The sequence below is a fragment of the Pithys albifrons genome, chromosome 5, assembly GCF_047495875.1.
Source record: "Pithys albifrons albifrons isolate INPA30051 chromosome 5, PitAlb_v1, whole genome shotgun sequence".
NCBI classification, from domain to species: domain Eukaryota; kingdom Metazoa; phylum Chordata; class Aves; order Passeriformes; family Thamnophilidae; genus Pithys; species Pithys albifrons.
Window position 1 is genome coordinate 75,310,705 of NC_092462.1, and position 16,163 is coordinate 75,326,867.

Here is a 16,163-nt window from a genome sequence, read left to right on the forward strand (position 1 = left end):
ATTTCTGGCTGGGAGGGTGGGCATGCCCTGGCACAAGTTGGGCAGAGGAGCTGTGGCTGCCCCTGGATCCCTGGAAGTGTCCCAGGCCAGGCTGGATCGGGTTGGAGCAGCAGTGGCTGTGCTGGGGGAGACTCTTTTTTGCAGTTGCTCCTTTTTTAAGGTGCTTCTGGTGACAAAAAAGCTTCTGGTGTTGGCATGATGTGCTGGGTGACCCTGGTGCTGTCAGAACCTGCAGCTCTGAGGTTTAAAGGTGCATCAAAGCAATTTGAAGTAGGTCATGTTTGGGTATTTCAGCAGTTAAAATAACTCATTGTACCAACAGACCTCAGCTCTATTGGCTCCTCATTTTTGGCTCCTCCCCAAACTAAAAGTGGGCCAAAAACGAAGCTGTTGAGTAGCAATGGTTGTATTATGAGATCTTTATATTAAGGAATTTATGAGAATTTATATTCACTAATTTTATTGGTGTTGATCCACTCCTTAGATTTGACACATTCTCTTACATTTGACCCACTCCTTACATTTGACCCACTCCTTTCTTTCCAGCCCAAAACTTTGACTCCGTGGGTTGGGCTGAGGAAGATCAACGTGTCCTACTGGTGCTGGGAGGACATGTCCCCCTTCACTGACACCCTGGTGCAGTGGCTCCCCAACGAGCCCAGCGATGCTGGATTTTGTGGCTACTTGGCTGAGCCTTTCCAGCAGGGCCTGAAGGCAGCGACCTGCATCAACGAGGTCAACGGCAGCATCTGCGAGAGGGCAGGTAGGCACAGCTGTGCCAGGGGCAGCCCCTTGGCCTGTATTCCCTGGGGAGACAAGGAAAGGCCAATTAGTTGCATTTCAAAGCAGCTTTGCCAAGGAAAAGTTATCAACCAATGTCTTTTTTTGTGCAGGAAGGGGAGAGTTTAAAAACAGCCCAGAATTGTAGTAGTTTAAAGGTGAACCTGCAGGAGAAACAAACTCAACACAAAAGGGATTATAAGTCAGAGTTATGATTTAATAACAATATTACAATAAATGCAATGGTACAAAGAGAAATTGGGTTTAACCCCCAACCCCAGCAGTGTAACCCACCCCCTGGGGCACAAACACAGGGGGGTTTGGTGGCCCCTATGCTGAGCCCCACGTGGTTCCCTCGAGTCCAAAGGCAAAGGAAGGGACAAAGCTGTTGGTGCAGATGATGGCACAGTCTGGGGGAGAGTGGTGGGCTCCTCCTGTCCAGGGTCTGCTCCTCCTCTGGATCCCAGGAGTGGTCCCAGAGGTCCCCAAAGCCCAAGATTGTCTCCCTTCAGGTTTGGGTGGGAGACCCCAGTGCCTCCCCCATGGCAGGGAGTTCCACCCTGGGGGATGTGACTCTGGGAGTCAGGGGGGATTTTGGAATGGTTGCTGGCCCCTGAGCAGAGCTGAGCCCTGAGGTGGGTGTGGAGGTGCCAAGGAGTCCCTGCAGGGCAGTTCTCCCAGCTCCTCTGGCAGGCTTCTTTCCCAGCCAGCTCCCAGCCTGAGGGCTCAGGTGTGCCCTGGGCAGCTGCTGCCAATGGGCCATTGGGAAGAGTTGGTGGGCAATGAATGGAAGGTGGAGAATGCCCAGCTTTTGTCACACCCACACAGTGGTCCTGATGCTGAACCAGGACAAACATTTACACCGTTAACTGTAAAGTACTTGAGATACCTTTTTTTTAATTATTTTTCTCTCATTTCCGTAGCTGGATGTGACATTTGGGTTAATTAAGGTATGGAGCAATCTCCTGTTAAAAAAAAAAAGAAAAAGTGAAAGCTGCTTTCCAGTTGAACTCCCCTTTCTCCCCTGCTCGGCTCTGTAGCCAGAGGAGGATTTTATCAAAGTTTGAAATTAATTGAGCAGGACACTTTGGAGATATGAGAACTTGGGAAAATAGAAGCAGCTATTTGCTTTTGGGAAAAGTCTTCCAGCTTTGTTGGAACTGCATATCTTTTCAGATGGCTTGGTCTGCTAATTCTCCTTTGTAGCTGATTATTTCTGAATACCAATTAGTGCCCCTTTAAGTATTAAGAAAGTTGGTAGATTACATAAATATTTTAAGTCAAGTGCACCACTTGAGATGGTTCTTTGTGGAAGGGCGGGATAGAGATCCTGGATGTTTTCCCTTGAAGCACTTGGATTTAGGCTTTAATTTGTTTTTTCTGGTCTGAGAACAGTCACTTGAAACAGAAGATAAAGTGTTGGCTCACACTAAAATCTCCTGAGTTAGTTCTGCTTTCAGGGCTCCTGTGTGGGACTGATCAGAGCCCTTAGAAATGTTCCACTCTGCTCATGGAAAACATGAGGGTTCTTCACAGTGTTTGACTGGGAGAACATGAGCAGGCCTGCACAGAGATAAAGACCACACTCATAACAGCATTTCCCAGAGAAACTGTGGCTGCCCCATCCCTGGGAGTGTCCAAGGCCAGGTTGGACAGGGCTTGGAGCACCCTGGGCTGGTGGGAGGTGTCCCTGCCCATGGCAGGGGGTGGCACTGGATCATCTTTAATGTCCCTTCCAACCCAACCCATCCTCTGATTTGATGATTCGTGCAATGATTTCTGGTGCTCCCAACATAAGAAGGACATGGAACTCCTGGAGGAAATCCAGAGGAGGCCACAGAGTTGATAAAGGGACTGGAGCATCTTCCCTATGGAGCCAGGCTGGAAGAGCTGGGGGGTCACCTGGAGAAGAGAAGGCTCCAGGGACACCTGAAAGCCCCTGGCAGGGCCTGAAGGGGCTCCAGGAGAGCTGGAGAGGGAGTGGGGACAAGGCCTGGAGGGACAGGACACAGGGAATGGCTTCCCACTGCCAGAGGGCAGGGATGGGTGGGATACTGGGAAGGAACTGCTATCCGGGAGGGTGGGCATGCCCTGGCACAGGTTGGGCAGAGAAGCTGTGGCTGCCCCATCCCTGGGAGTGTCCAAGGCCAGGTTGGACAGGGCTTGGAGCACCCTGGGCTGGTGGGAGATGTCCCTGCCTGTGGGATCCTTCCCATCTCCTCCACCCCCTGACATCCCATGGAATCCTAGAATGGATTGGGTTGGAAAAGACCTCCCAGATCATCAAGTCTAACCCTTGGTCCAACTCCATTCCCTTTACCAGATCATGGCACTCAGTGCCACGGCCAAGCTCAGCTGAAAAACCTCCAGGGATGGGGAATCCACCCCCTCTCTGGGCAGCCCATTCCAATGCCTGAGCACTCTCTCTGCAAAGAAGTTTTTGCTGCTCTCCAACTTCAATTTCCCCTGGCAGAGCTTGAGCCCATCGTGCCCCCTTGTCCTATTGCTGAGTGCCTGGGAGAAGATACCAACCCCCAGCTGGCCGGAACTTCCCTTCAGGCAGTTTCAGACAGTGCTGGGGTCACCTCTGAGCCTCCTCTTCTCCAGGCTAAACACCCCCAGCTCCCTCAGCCTCTCCCCACAGCACTTGTGCTCCAGTCCCTTCTCCAGCCTCGTTGCTCTTCTCTGGACATGGTTCCTCCCTGTCTCCCCAGCCAACCACAGTGCCAAGCAGTGCCGCACGCCCTGTGCCCTGCGCTCCGCCTGCGCCGAGTGCACCAGCGGCAGCTCCGAGTGCATGTGGTGCAGCAACATGAAGCAGTGCGTGGACTCCAACGCCTATGTGGCCTCCTTCCCCTACGGACAATGCATGGAGTGGTACACCATGAGCAGCTGCCCCCGTGAGTTGCCACCCAGGGGCCCTGCTGGGGGTGTGGAGGGGTCGGAATTTGGTCATGGGAGTCATCCAAGGGCATTTGGGTTGTGGTGAGAATCACTGAGCTGGGTTTTTGGGTGGGCTTGGACCAACCTGGTGTGGTGGAAAGTGCTCAGAATTCCAGACTATTCTGAGTTGGAAGGACCCACAAGTATCATCGAGTCCAACTGAAGTCAGTGGCCCACACAGGGGATTGAACCCATCACCTTGGCATTATTACAACCAAGTTTTAACCAACTGAGCTAATCTCAGACTGATCATAGAAGGGGTTGGAACTACCTGATCTCCAAGGTGCCTCCAGCCTTCTGATAGTGAAAAACTCCACGAAATAAATAACTGCTAAGAAGCTTTTTGTCTTTTTAGCAGCAAAAATATTTATTGACAGCGTTGGAGGCAAAGCCAGTTCATACTGGGCAAAAACTTGCCTGACTTGTTTGTGTAAAATGAGCCATTTATAGTCTTAAGTTCATAGTTAACACCTTCTAATTTCCATATTAATGATTGGGTGAAATCTTGGGTGGAACTTTCCTTTTGACTTGAAATTTGGGTAGTGGTCTCCTGTCTTCATCCCTCGGGTGGTCTCGAAGCATCTTCATCACTGTTGGACTTTTGCCTTTTCTTTGTTCAGTGCCGTGACCTGTCAAACTTGTAAAATCTTGGTTTTTACTCTCCAAAATCTTGGATCTTTACCATTTTCATCCTATTTTTAATGTATGGCTTCTAATTCCTGGCACGCTGATTGGTCTCTATAACCAAGATTTATGGTGACCAAAATTTATGGTGACCAAAATTTATGGTGACCAAGATTTATGGTAATCAACATTTCCAGTGCTTTGGAATTTTGCATTTTCTTTTCAAAGTGAGTTGAAAGAGCCCCCAAAAATCTAAAACAAATGAAGATTTAGAAGCTATTTTAATTATGTTGAAATCTTTAGGGGCTGGGTGCAATCAGTGGCATCACAAGTAGGTCAAAGTGTTGCAAAATAAGAGATGAAGAAAATGAGTTTCAGGAACAGTCAGACATGAGTGTGAACTTCCTGTGCTGCCAGAGGTCAAAAGTTGGAGGAAGCATCAGGCAGGAGATGAGTAAGCTGAAATAATGGAAAACAACATATTGCTGTGACTTTTTGTTCCTTTTTAAAGGCAAATCTTGTCAATTTAAACACCAGGACAGAAAGTTTGCTCATCTTGCAACAACAAAATAGTTTTTAAGCTGATCTGGGGAAAGGGAGAGAAAAGGTTTTCTGTGTGTGAAGAGTTTGTCACCCTCAAATCCAATCCCATTGGAGAAGGGAAGGGTTAAAGGGTGGAATGCCCTGTGGGTGTGCCAGGGCTGTGCCAGGGCTGGGAATGCCCTGTGGGTGTGTTGGGCTGTGCCATGGCTGGGAATGCCCTGTGGCTGTGCCATGGCTGGGAATGCCCTGTGGGTGTGCCAGGGCTGTGCCATGGCTGGGAATGCCCTGTGGGTGTAATGGGGTTGTGCCATGGCTGGGAATGCCCTGTGGGTGTGTTGGACTGTGCCATGGCTGGGAATGCTCTGTGGGTGTACCAGGGCTGTGCCATGGCTGGGAATGCCCTGTGGGTGTAATGGGGCTGTGCCATGGCTGGGAATGCCCGGTGGATGTGCCATGGCTGGGAATGCCCAGTGGTGTGCCAGGGCTGTGCCATGACTGGGAATGCCCTATGGGTGTGCCAGGGCTGTGCCAGGGCTGGGAATGCCCGGTGGGTGTGCTAAGGCTGTGCCATGGCTGGGAATGCTCTGTGGGTGTGTTGGGCTGTGCCATGGCTGGGAATGCCCTGTGGGTGTGTTGGGCTGTGCCATGGCTGGGAATGCCCGGTGGATGTGCCAGGACTGTGCCATGGCTGGGAATGCTCTCTGGGTGTGCCATGGCTGGGAATGCCCTGTGGGTGTGCCAGGGCTGTGCCAGGGCTGGGAATGCCCTGTGGGTGTGCTTAGGCTGTGCCATGGCTGGGAATGCCCTGTGGGTGTGCCAGGACTGTTGCTGTTGGGCTGTTTCATCACTCACTGAGTAGTGGGACATTTGTTATCTGAGATTCTGAAATAAATATGGAATGAAGGAAAATATATTTATATTTATATTTTATATTTATATTTATATATACACACACATAGAAGTGAATATGTAGGAATGATATATGTAGTATAGGAATGAATATATATATTATATATACATCTATAGAAGTAATATATGCACATATTAATATACATAATCATATGTATATACATATATGTATATATACTTGTGTGTATATATGTATATATGTATAAATATACATATATACACTCATATTATGTATTTGCATATATATTATGTATATGGTAGGAATGAATATATAGTATGTATATAATACAGGAATTTGTGTGTGTATATATATATATAATATATATGTACATCTATATATCTCCGTATATATACACACATATATATGTGTATGCACATATATAAGTATATACACATAAATATATACATATATATACACATACATATGTGTATGCACATATATATAAGTATATATACACACACATATATACATACATCATATATATTTTATAGATATATATGCACTCCCATACAGATGTGATAGAAATGAACATATATACATATACACACATATATTATATATATGTGATAGGAGTGAATATATACACATATAATACATGTACATATATATAGTCACATATGTGATAGGAGTGAATATATATATACATATATATAGACACATATATGATAGAAATTACTATATATACAAATATATAGACACATATATGTGATAGAAATGAATATACATATATATGGACATATATATGTGTGATAGGAGGTGATATATATATGCATATATGTAGACACATGTGCATGATAGGAGGGAATTTATATACATATATATAGACATATATGTGATAGGAGGGAATATACATATATACACTTACATATAGACATGTATGTGATAGGAGGGAATATATATACACTATATATATAGACATATATATATGATTGAAGGGCATATATACAGACATATGTATAGACACATAATGTGTGATAGGAGCAAATATATATATACATACATTATTCATATAGATACACATATGTGTGATGGGAATGAATATATATACACACACACACATTACTGTGCCTGTCAGGATGAATATGCCCAGCTCTGGTGAGCTCAGCCCCCGTGGTCTCAGCCGCCCTCAGGCTCTCTGCCCTGCTGTCCCTGTGTTGTCCCTGTGCCCCCGGGCAGTGCCTGGGGCAGGCCCTTCTCACCCGTCTCCCTTGGTTCTTTTGCAGCCGAGAACTGCTCTGGCTACTGCACGTGTGCCCAGTGCCTGGAGCAGCCTGGCTGCGGCTGGTGCACCGAGCCCAGCGACACCGGCAAGGGCAGCTGCATGGAGGGCTCGTGGCGCGGCCCCGTCAGGATGCCCAGCGTGGGCACGGCCGGCGGGCACAGCCTGCAGCCCATGCTCAATACCAGCATGTGCCCCGCCGACAGCAGCTACAGCTGGGCCTTCATCCAGTGTCCAGGTAAGGCTGGGAGGGGCAGCTGTGCCCTGCAGTGCCAGGGAGGGAGGGCGAGGCGCTGGGGGGGCTGTGGGCCCTCCTGCTCCTGCAGGGACGGGGAGGGCATGGAGGGCACACACCTAGAGGGGAAAGGAGTGAGCTGCAGAGCTTGTCTGCAGGAAGATTGAACTACTCGTTAACTCGCTGACAGGGTTTAACTACTCATTAATTCCCTGACAGGGGGTTGTAGCCAGGTGGGCTTTGGTTTCTTCTTCCAGCAAGAGGGCACAGGCTGGAGCTCTGCCAGGGGAGGTTTGGGTTGGACATCATAAATGCTTTCCAGAGAGAGTGCTCAGGGATTGGAATGGGCTGCCCAGAGAGGGGGTGGATTCCCCATCCCTGGAGGTTTATAAGGTGAGACTGGACATGGCACTCAGTGCCATGATCTGGTAATCAAAGTGGGGTAGGATCAAGTGGTGGTGGATTCTCCATCCCTGGAGGTTTATAAGGTGAGACTGGACGTGGCACTGAGTGCCATGATCTGGTGAGCAAAGTGGGGTTGGATCAAGAAGTGGTGGATTTTCCATCCCTGGAAGTGTTTAAGCTGAGACTGTATGTGGCACTCAGTGCCATGATCTGGTAATCAAAGTGGGGTTGGATCAAGTGGTGGTGGATTCTCCATCCCTGGAGGTGTTTAAGATGAGACTGGATGTGGCTCTCAGTGCCCTGGGCTGGTGATCACAGTGGGGTTGGGTCAAGGGTTGGACTTGATGATCTCAGAGGTCTCTTCCAATGCAGTTTATGATTCTCTGATTTTCCCTTTCCCTACAAACCTCTACTGAGGTTTGAACTTTCGTGTCTTTATTCATTTCAGGGCTGGTTGAAGGAAAAGCACTTCTCCCTTTGAAGGTTGATTTAACTGTTAATAGTGCTCAGGGTGATTTTTAACCAACATTTCTGACACAAAACCTGTAGAATAAAATTGGACTGCTGCTAAACATTCCCCTCTCCATTCCTTGTAATCCCTCCCACCAGCAGCTCCCAGTCCAGTGTGTGCATATTTTTTGGAGTTCAGTTGTCCACACATTGCTTTTAATTCCAGATTTTCAATAGCCACCTCGCTTTGGGGTAAAGTGTGGTTAGTAAGGCTGCAAAAACCTCTCTGCAAGGTGCAGGACATGCTTTAATTATCCTCTGCACCACACACACCCCTGAGGGTCTGTATGAACTAACAGAGCATAAAACCTCCTCATTTTTCCTGGTTTTTTTCCAGCTTGCCAGTGCAATGGGCACAGCAAGTGTGTAAACGAGAGCATCTGTGAGAAATGTGAGAACCTGACCACGGGCAAACACTGTGAAACCTCCTCGTTTTTCCCATTTTTTTCCAGCCTGCCAGTGCAATGGGCACAGCAAGTGTGTAAACGAGAGCATCTGTGAGAAATGTGAGAACCTGACCACGGGCAAACACTGTGAAACCTGCATTTCTGGCTACTACGGCGATCCCACCAACGGGGGCACGTGCCAGCGTAAGTGCCACCCTCCCATCTCCCTTCCCTGCCCCTCTGTGATGTTCCTCACTCTGTGCTTTTGGTCCTCTTTTATCTGAACTCCAATTCCAGCCTGATAATTGGTGTTTTCTCTCCTCCTCAGTCCTTGTTGCTTGGAATCAAAGACACTCAAACAGCTGCATGAAATGATTTTTGTTGCACATAAAGATGGTTTTTCACCCTCCTTTGTACTCTTGAAATGACCACAGTGAAAAATGTCTGTGTTCTAGTGTTTGATGAGCCTGTTTTGGAAAGGAACAGCCTTAATCCCAATGTCTTGGAGGAATTCCTGCTTATCTGAGTTGCACCTTGTGTTCCATTTGGTGCCTGTGTTGTGGTTGTGGTTGTGGTTGTTGCCTCACAAAGGCTGCCCATGTTTCACTGAGGACTTGGCTGCCTTTCAGTTGAGGATTAGCAGAACCCTGTGAAAATTGCATTTCGAGTCTCTGAAGTGTTTTGGGACTCTTTGGCACAAAGAGCTGTTTTCAGTTGTGCAGGATCCAGTTAACAAACTGGGGAAAATGTTCCTTGAAAAACCAATGCAGTTAATATTGAGAAATGAACGTGTAAGGCTTGGAACTTTGCCCTCCAGCCTTGTGACATTGTTTGGAACTGCTGGGGATGTTTTAGTCTTGTAAAGAGCAGTTGTAAACCAGAATGCAGCTGTGAGAGGGGATGTGCAGGTGTGAGGTGAGGGGCTTCTTGCTCCTGAGAGCCTTAATCACAGAATCAGAGGATAGGTTGGGTTGGGAGGGGCATTAAAGACCATCGTGTTCCACCCCCTGCCATGGGCAGGGACACCTCCCACCAGCCCAGGGTGCTCCAAGCCCTGTCCAACCTGGCCTTGGACACTCCCAGGGATGGGGCAGCCACAGCTTCTCTGCCCAACCTGTGCCAGGGCCTGCCCACCCTCCCAGCCAGCAATTCGTTCCCAGTATCCCATCCATCCCTGCCCTCTGGCAGTGGGAAGCCATTCCCTGTGTCCTGTCCCTCCAGGCCTTGTCCCCAGTCCCTCTCCAGCTCTCCTGGAGCCCCTTCAGGCCCTGCCAGGGGCTCTCAGGTGTCCCTGGAGCCTTTTCTCGGCATCACCAGCAAACTTGCTGTGGGTGCCTCAGTCCCACTGTCCCTGTCACCAGCATGGATGAAATCTATGCAATGCCATTGAGGGGAATGAGACAATGAGATCCAGTCACAGAAAAGGTGAACAGAAATGTTGTTGCTCAGTCTCAAAGCAGTGTCAGGGAATGAGTGGGGATGGTTTGAGCCATCCTGGAAGAAATAACTGAAGGTGATTAATAAGTGGACACTGAAGGCTTTGAGTTGCTCCTTCCAAATGTGGAGACAATCCAGCAGAAAGTACTTGGATATTCACTGAACGTGTTTCCTGGACATAGCCCCGACCTTGTGGATAAAGAGGAGGGTCAGTAGGTGGAGCATGAACGTCCTGTTTCCTCAAACCAGAGTGAGCTGGTGATGTCTGAGGCTACTGAAAACTTCCCAGTGGACAGAAGCCTGGAAGCAGAGGGAAAAATAATCCAGGGATATGTCTGCCTTTCTTAGAGAAAAGGGGTTTGCAACCCAGGTTTAAATGAGAAGGTGCATCTCTGACACTTGATTTCCCACCATTATCTGCCAGATTAAATGCTGCTGATCCTCCTGAACTCATTCCTGGGGAGGATAATTTGGAGGACAGGAAGGAATAAATTGAGGCTGAGTTGCCTGAGAACGTACACAGTCCTACCCTGAGCACCCAGGTCTGATCACTGCATCACAATGTGCCTGGTGGTGGGTGTGGAAATGGAGAACAAGTTCCTTTGGACTCTCCCACGTGAGGCTTGTCCCCAAACAGTTTGTTGTGGAGATAATGAGTGACAGCCTGAAACCATCCAGATGCCTGCAAAACAAATTAGAAAACGTGTTGAGAGGCTGTGGAGCAGCTTGGAGTCCTTATCTGATGGAGCAGCAGCTCGTGGCAGAAAGTGCTTTGCTCTCCAGTGCTTTGGGCCCAGGGTTTTTAATTTGCTGTGATTTAACGCTCTTTACTGGCAAAGGAAAAGAGAGAGGGAAGCAGGAGGTTGGGAAAGGCCAGGGAGAGCAGATCATCCTGCCTGCTGCAGCCAGGGCCACTCACTCCTGCCCATCAGTCAGTTCTACTCAGGGCAAAGCTTTCCAGAGGGGTTTTCTGCAGATAAGGGTTGGCTGATGGGCAGCAGAGCCAGCTCCTGCCTTGCCCCTCCTCTGAGCTGTGGTCTCTGGTTCCTTTCCCATTAGTGCTGTGCTCATTCCACTCTTTCTGTGCCTTTGGGAGCAGTGTTTTGTGCTCCTCAGTCTTCACAGCCCGTGGTCACATCCAGGCTGGAGGTGGTTCTTGAATATTCCAGCCTGACACACATCCATGTGTTTGCATACCCATTGCCCAGAGTCAGGTGTGGGATTGTAGAATCATGGAATGGATTGGGTTGAGTCATCTAATTCCATCTCCCTGCCATGGGCAGGGACACCTTGGATGCCCATGGACCTTCCTTGTCCCTCCGTGAACCCCCCTGTCCCTCTGTGGGCCTTTCCGTCCCACCATGGACCTTCCTGTCCCACCATGGACCTTCCTGTTCCACCCTGGAGCCCCCTGTTCCACCCTGGAGCCCCGTGTTCCACCATAGACCTTCCTGTCCCACCATGGACTTTTCTGTCCCTCCTTGGAGCCCCCTGTCCCACCACAGACACCCCTGTCCCTCCATCCCCTCTGGTCCCACCATGGACCCCTCTGTCCTCCCCTGGAGACCCCCATGTTTCTTACAGGGTGCCCCTGATGTCTCAGCTCATCCCTGCCCCTGGCAGGAGCTCTGAGGGTGCAGCCAACTGGGCTCCCCCAGGAAGAGCAGGAACAGGGGGATCATTTCCTGGAGAGTTCCCTTTTTAAGAGCATTTCAGCTGGGGATGGCACATGGAAGGGCTGGGTGAAAAAATTAAGTCGCCACCCCCTAAACAAGGCCTGGGATCATGAAGTGGTTGGGGTTGGAAGGGACTTTCAGGAGCACCCAGTGCCACCCTGTGCCATGGGCAGGGACACCTCCCACCAGCCCAGGGTGGTCCAAGCCCTGTCCAGCCTGGCCTGGGACACTCCCAGGGATGGGGCAGCCACAGCTTCTCTGCCCAACCTGTGCCAGGGCCTGCCCACCCTCCCAGGGAAGGATTTCGTAGTTCATTTATTGACTGTAATTAAGAATTTAGAATCACAGCATGGATCAGGTTGGACGTGACCTTAAAGATCATCTTGTTCCTATGGACAGGGGCACCTTTCACTGTCCCAGGTTGCTCCAACCTGGTCTTGGACACTCCCAGGGATGGGGCAGCCACAGCTTCTCTACCCAACCTGTGCTAGGGCCTGCCCACCCTCCCACCCACCAATTCCTTCCCAATATCCTACCTAGCCCTGCCCTCTGGCAGTGGGAAGCCATTCCCTGTGTCCTGTCCCTCCAGGCCTTGTCCCCAGTCCCTCTCCAGCTCTCCTGGAGCCCCTTCAGGCCCTACCAGGGGCTCTCAGGTGTCCCTGGAGCCTTCTCTTTTCCAGGTGACCCCCCCAGATTTCCCAGCCTGGCTCCAGAGCATCCAAACCCATCTCATTCCACTCCCTGCCATGGGCAGGGTCACCTTTCACTGTCCCAGGTTGCTCCAACCTGGTCTTGGACACTCCCAGGGATGGGGCAGCCACAGCTTCTCTGCCCAACCTGGGCCAGGGCCTGCCCACCCTCCCAGCCAGCAATTCCTTCCCAGTATCCCACTAATCCCTGCCCTCTTTCAGTGTAATGCCATCACCCCTTGTCCTGTCATATCCCTGTAAATAATCCCAACACAAGGTTATATCTCTTTGTGTTGAAAACATTTTGACAAAGTGCAGTGATTGCCCTGAAAGGGCCGTTTGCCTGCCATGCCAGGCCCTGGGGTTGGCAGAGCTGGCAGATAATGACTCCAGGGCAGGTAAATCACTGCTCTGAGGTTGCTTTTAGGAGGTGTCCAAGTAGAGTTAATCAGGAAGGGCAGGGAACACACAGCACATCAAATGCAAAAACAGCTGCAAGGTGATTTCTCTGCATTCAGGAGGGTTTTGTGAGTTCTGTGATTAAAGTTTCCCAGGCAAATATGCTGGGGAGAGATAAGGAAGTTATTTGCAAGCCAAGGGAAGGCTCTATTTATTGCTGGAATCAGATGGTGGCTGTGGCAGCACTTCCCAACACCTCCAAGGAGCCTCCTTCGCTGGTGGCCCTCGGTCTGCTGGTGCCTGGTCCTGCTTGTGCCCCCCTGCCAGGGCTCAGCCAGCCCTTGGAGCATGTGGCATGGACAAATGGGTGGTGGGCACGGGGGTGGTGGAGTTTCCTTGGGGAAATTGGGCTGTGGGAAATGCAGGAGGATGAATGAAGGTCCCTGTGGGCATCTCTGGATGAACCTGTGACCTATGGTGGGGACAGAAGGTGGAAGGAGACTCACTGTGACCTGTGGTGGGGACAGAAGGTGGAAGGAGACTCACTGTGGCTGGGGAGAAGGTGTCAGGAGACTCCCTGTGACCTGTGTTTGGGGAAGTAGATGGAAGGAGACTCCCTGTGGTTGGGGAAAAGGTGGAAGGGGACTCACTGTGACCTGTGGCTGGAGCAGAAGGTGGAAAGAGACTCCCTGTTGTTGGGGAGAAGGTGGAAGGGTATTCACTGTGACTGGAGAGAAGGTGGAAGGAGATGACCTGGGGTTGGGGAGAAGGTGGAAGGAGACTCACTGTGATCTGTGGTGGGGGCAGAAGGTGGAAGGAGACTCACTGTGGTCCCTGGTTGGGGAAAGGGTGGAAGGAGACCCACTGTGGTTGAGGAGAAGGTGGAAGGAGACTTCCTGTGGTTGGGCAGAAGGTGGAAGGAGACTCACTGTGGTTGGGGAAAAGGTGGAAGGAGACTGACCGTGTTCTGTGGCTGGGAGAAAAGGTGGAAGGAGACTCACTGTGGTGGGGGAGAAGGTGGAAGGAGACTCACTGTGGTTGGGGAGAAGGTGGAAGAAGACTCACTGTGACCTGTGGATACAGAGAAGGTGGAAGGGGACTCACTGTGACCTGTGATTGGGCAGAAGGAGGAAGGAGACTCACTGTGTCTGGGGAGAAGGTGGGAGGAGAGACACTGTAGTTGGGGAGATGGTGGAAGGAGACCCACTGTGGTTGGGGAGATGGTGGAAGGAGACCCACTGTGGTTGGGGCAGAAGGTGGAAGGAGACCCACTGTGATCTGTGAATGGGCAGAAGGTGGAAGGAGACTCACTGTGGCTGGGGGAAAAGGTGGAAGGGGATTCACTGTGGTTGGGGAGAAGGTGGAAGGAGACTCATCATCCATCTGTTACCAGGATTCCCAGGCAAAAAGCCATTTCCAAGGATTTTGGCTTTCTGACTCCAGAGGGAAATCATCATTTGGAGACTCCAGTGGGGGTGTGCATTTTATCCACAGTTTGTGTCCCAAGTTTCCAGCTCTTGGAAAAGCCATGAGGAGATGTCTCTTGGTGCATATTTCAGGCCTTCAGTAAATAATCTGTAGTTAGAGGCTTGCAGGAAAAGGGATAAAGAAATAGATTGTCTTGCTTTAAACAGAGATATTTGAGTGTTCAGTCAGGGGAGGAAACATGAATGTCAGTGCTCAAGATGCTGCAGTCTGGCTCTGATCAAAGCAAACTTAAAAATCAGGAGACATTTCACGTGTGTTCACATTGAATATTGATCCAACTTGTGCAAAGCAGCAGGAAGGGAGTCCAAGACATTGTCAGGATTACTGAGGCTTATTTTGCTTTAAGTGCCTCTAATGAAAAGTGAGTTTCCTTCACAGAGCACAATTATTTTGTGGGATTTTCATTCCCACAATAATAAACCTTTGTGCTTCTTCTTATTTTGCTGCCTGTTGCTGCTGGGAAACCACTCAGCACCTCTGAGAGGCACAGTGGAGTGTCCCTGGTGCAATCCACTTCCTTTTGTGCCACCAGAAAGGAAGGAGACATCCAAAGGGCTCTTGAAAGAAGGTCCAAGGCTGGCAGGAATACTCAGGATGGCAGTTCTGCTGCTGGTTTGAGTGGCACAGTAATGAGAAGGAACATGGGATGAAGTTCAACAGGCCAAGTGCAGGTCCTGCCCTTTGGCCACCCCAACCCCCTGCAGCGCTCCAGGCTGGGCACAGAGTGGCTGGAGAGCAGCCAGGCAGAGGGACCTGGGGGGACTGAGGGACAGGAAGCTCAACAGGAGCCAAGAGTGCGCCCAGGTGGCCAAGAAGGCCAAGGGGATCCTGGCCTGGATCCAAACTAGCGTGGCCAGCAGGCCCAGGGCAGTGACCCTTCCCCTGGACTCTGCCTTGGGGAGACCACACCTTGAGTGTTGTGTTGAGTTCTGGGCCCCTCAGGTCAGGAAAGAGATTGAGGGGCTGGAGCGGGGCCAGAGAAGAGCAACAAGGCTGGAGAAGGGAGTGGAGCACAAGTGGTGTGGGGAGAGGCTGAGGGAGCTGGGGGTGTTTAGCCTGGAGAAGAGGAGGCTCAGAGGTGACCTCAGCAGTGTCTGGAACTGCCTGAAGGGAAGTTCTGCCCAGGTGGGGGTTGGTCTCTTCTCCCAGGCACTCAGCAATAGAACAAGGGGGCACGATGGGCTCAAGCTCTGCCAGGGGAGGTTTAGGTTGGAGAGCAGAAAAACCTTCTTTGCAGAGAGAGTGCTCAGGCATTGGAATGGGCTGCCCAGAGAGGGGGTGGATTCCCCATCCCTGGAGGTTTTTCAGCTGAGCTTGGCCGTGGCACTGAGTGCCATGATCTGGTAAAGGGACTGGAGTTGGCCCAAGGGTTGGACTTGATGATCTCAGAGGTCTTTTCCAATCCAATCCACTGTATGATTCTATGGCTCTTAATGAGGAGGCTCCAGCCTTTAAAGCTCAGGGACCACAAACAAGGGACCTTCTCTTTGTGCACCTTTTCCCTTCTTCTGTTGTACCCTGCCCAGGTGGATGCACCTGGAGTGGTGGAACAGCGCCTAAAAGGCTGAGAAGTTGTTCCATCCCTTTGTCCTCATGTGATATCAATGCAATTGGTTGTGTTGGTTTGGTTTGTGTTTGTTGTTTTGGTTTTGGGTGGGGGTTTTTTGTGTTTTCCTCCTCTACATCTCTACCAATGAAGGTCTCAATGGGTGTGAACAGGAGCTTTTTGTGTGAACCAGGAGCAGTTCTGGGAAGCAAAGCTCCTGTACATCCCCACTGTCAGACCTTGGGCTGGTTCTTGAGCAAACTCAGGTCTAACTCTGTGTGAGCTGCTGTGTCTTGGCCACACCCCAAACCTGATTTGCTTCAGCCACAACCCAGTGACATCCAGCTCAAAATCATCCTAAAATACAGTGAGG

At 50.3% G+C, this 16,163-nt stretch overlaps 1 protein-coding gene across 4 annotated transcripts in view; it reads left to right on the plus strand.

Moving 5' to 3' along the window:
* ATRN (attractin) overlaps nucleotides 1-16,163 on the plus strand; it is a 182,927-nt gene that overhangs the window by 89,252 nt on the left and 77,512 nt on the right. For all 4 annotated transcript variants that reach the window (XR_011697956.1, XM_071557080.1, XM_071557081.1 and 1 more), the window contains exons 16-19: nucleotides 547-763; nucleotides 3,495-3,680; nucleotides 7,024-7,257; nucleotides 8,622-8,759. Coding sequence is in view for 3 of the 4 variants with exons in the window: in XM_071557080.1 (XP_071413181.1) it covers nucleotides 547-763; nucleotides 3,495-3,680; nucleotides 7,024-7,257; nucleotides 8,622-8,759 (775 nt within the window). In the remaining variant the exon portion in view is untranslated. The remainder of the gene's footprint in view (nucleotides 1-546; nucleotides 764-3,494; nucleotides 3,681-7,023; nucleotides 7,258-8,621; nucleotides 8,760-16,163) is intronic.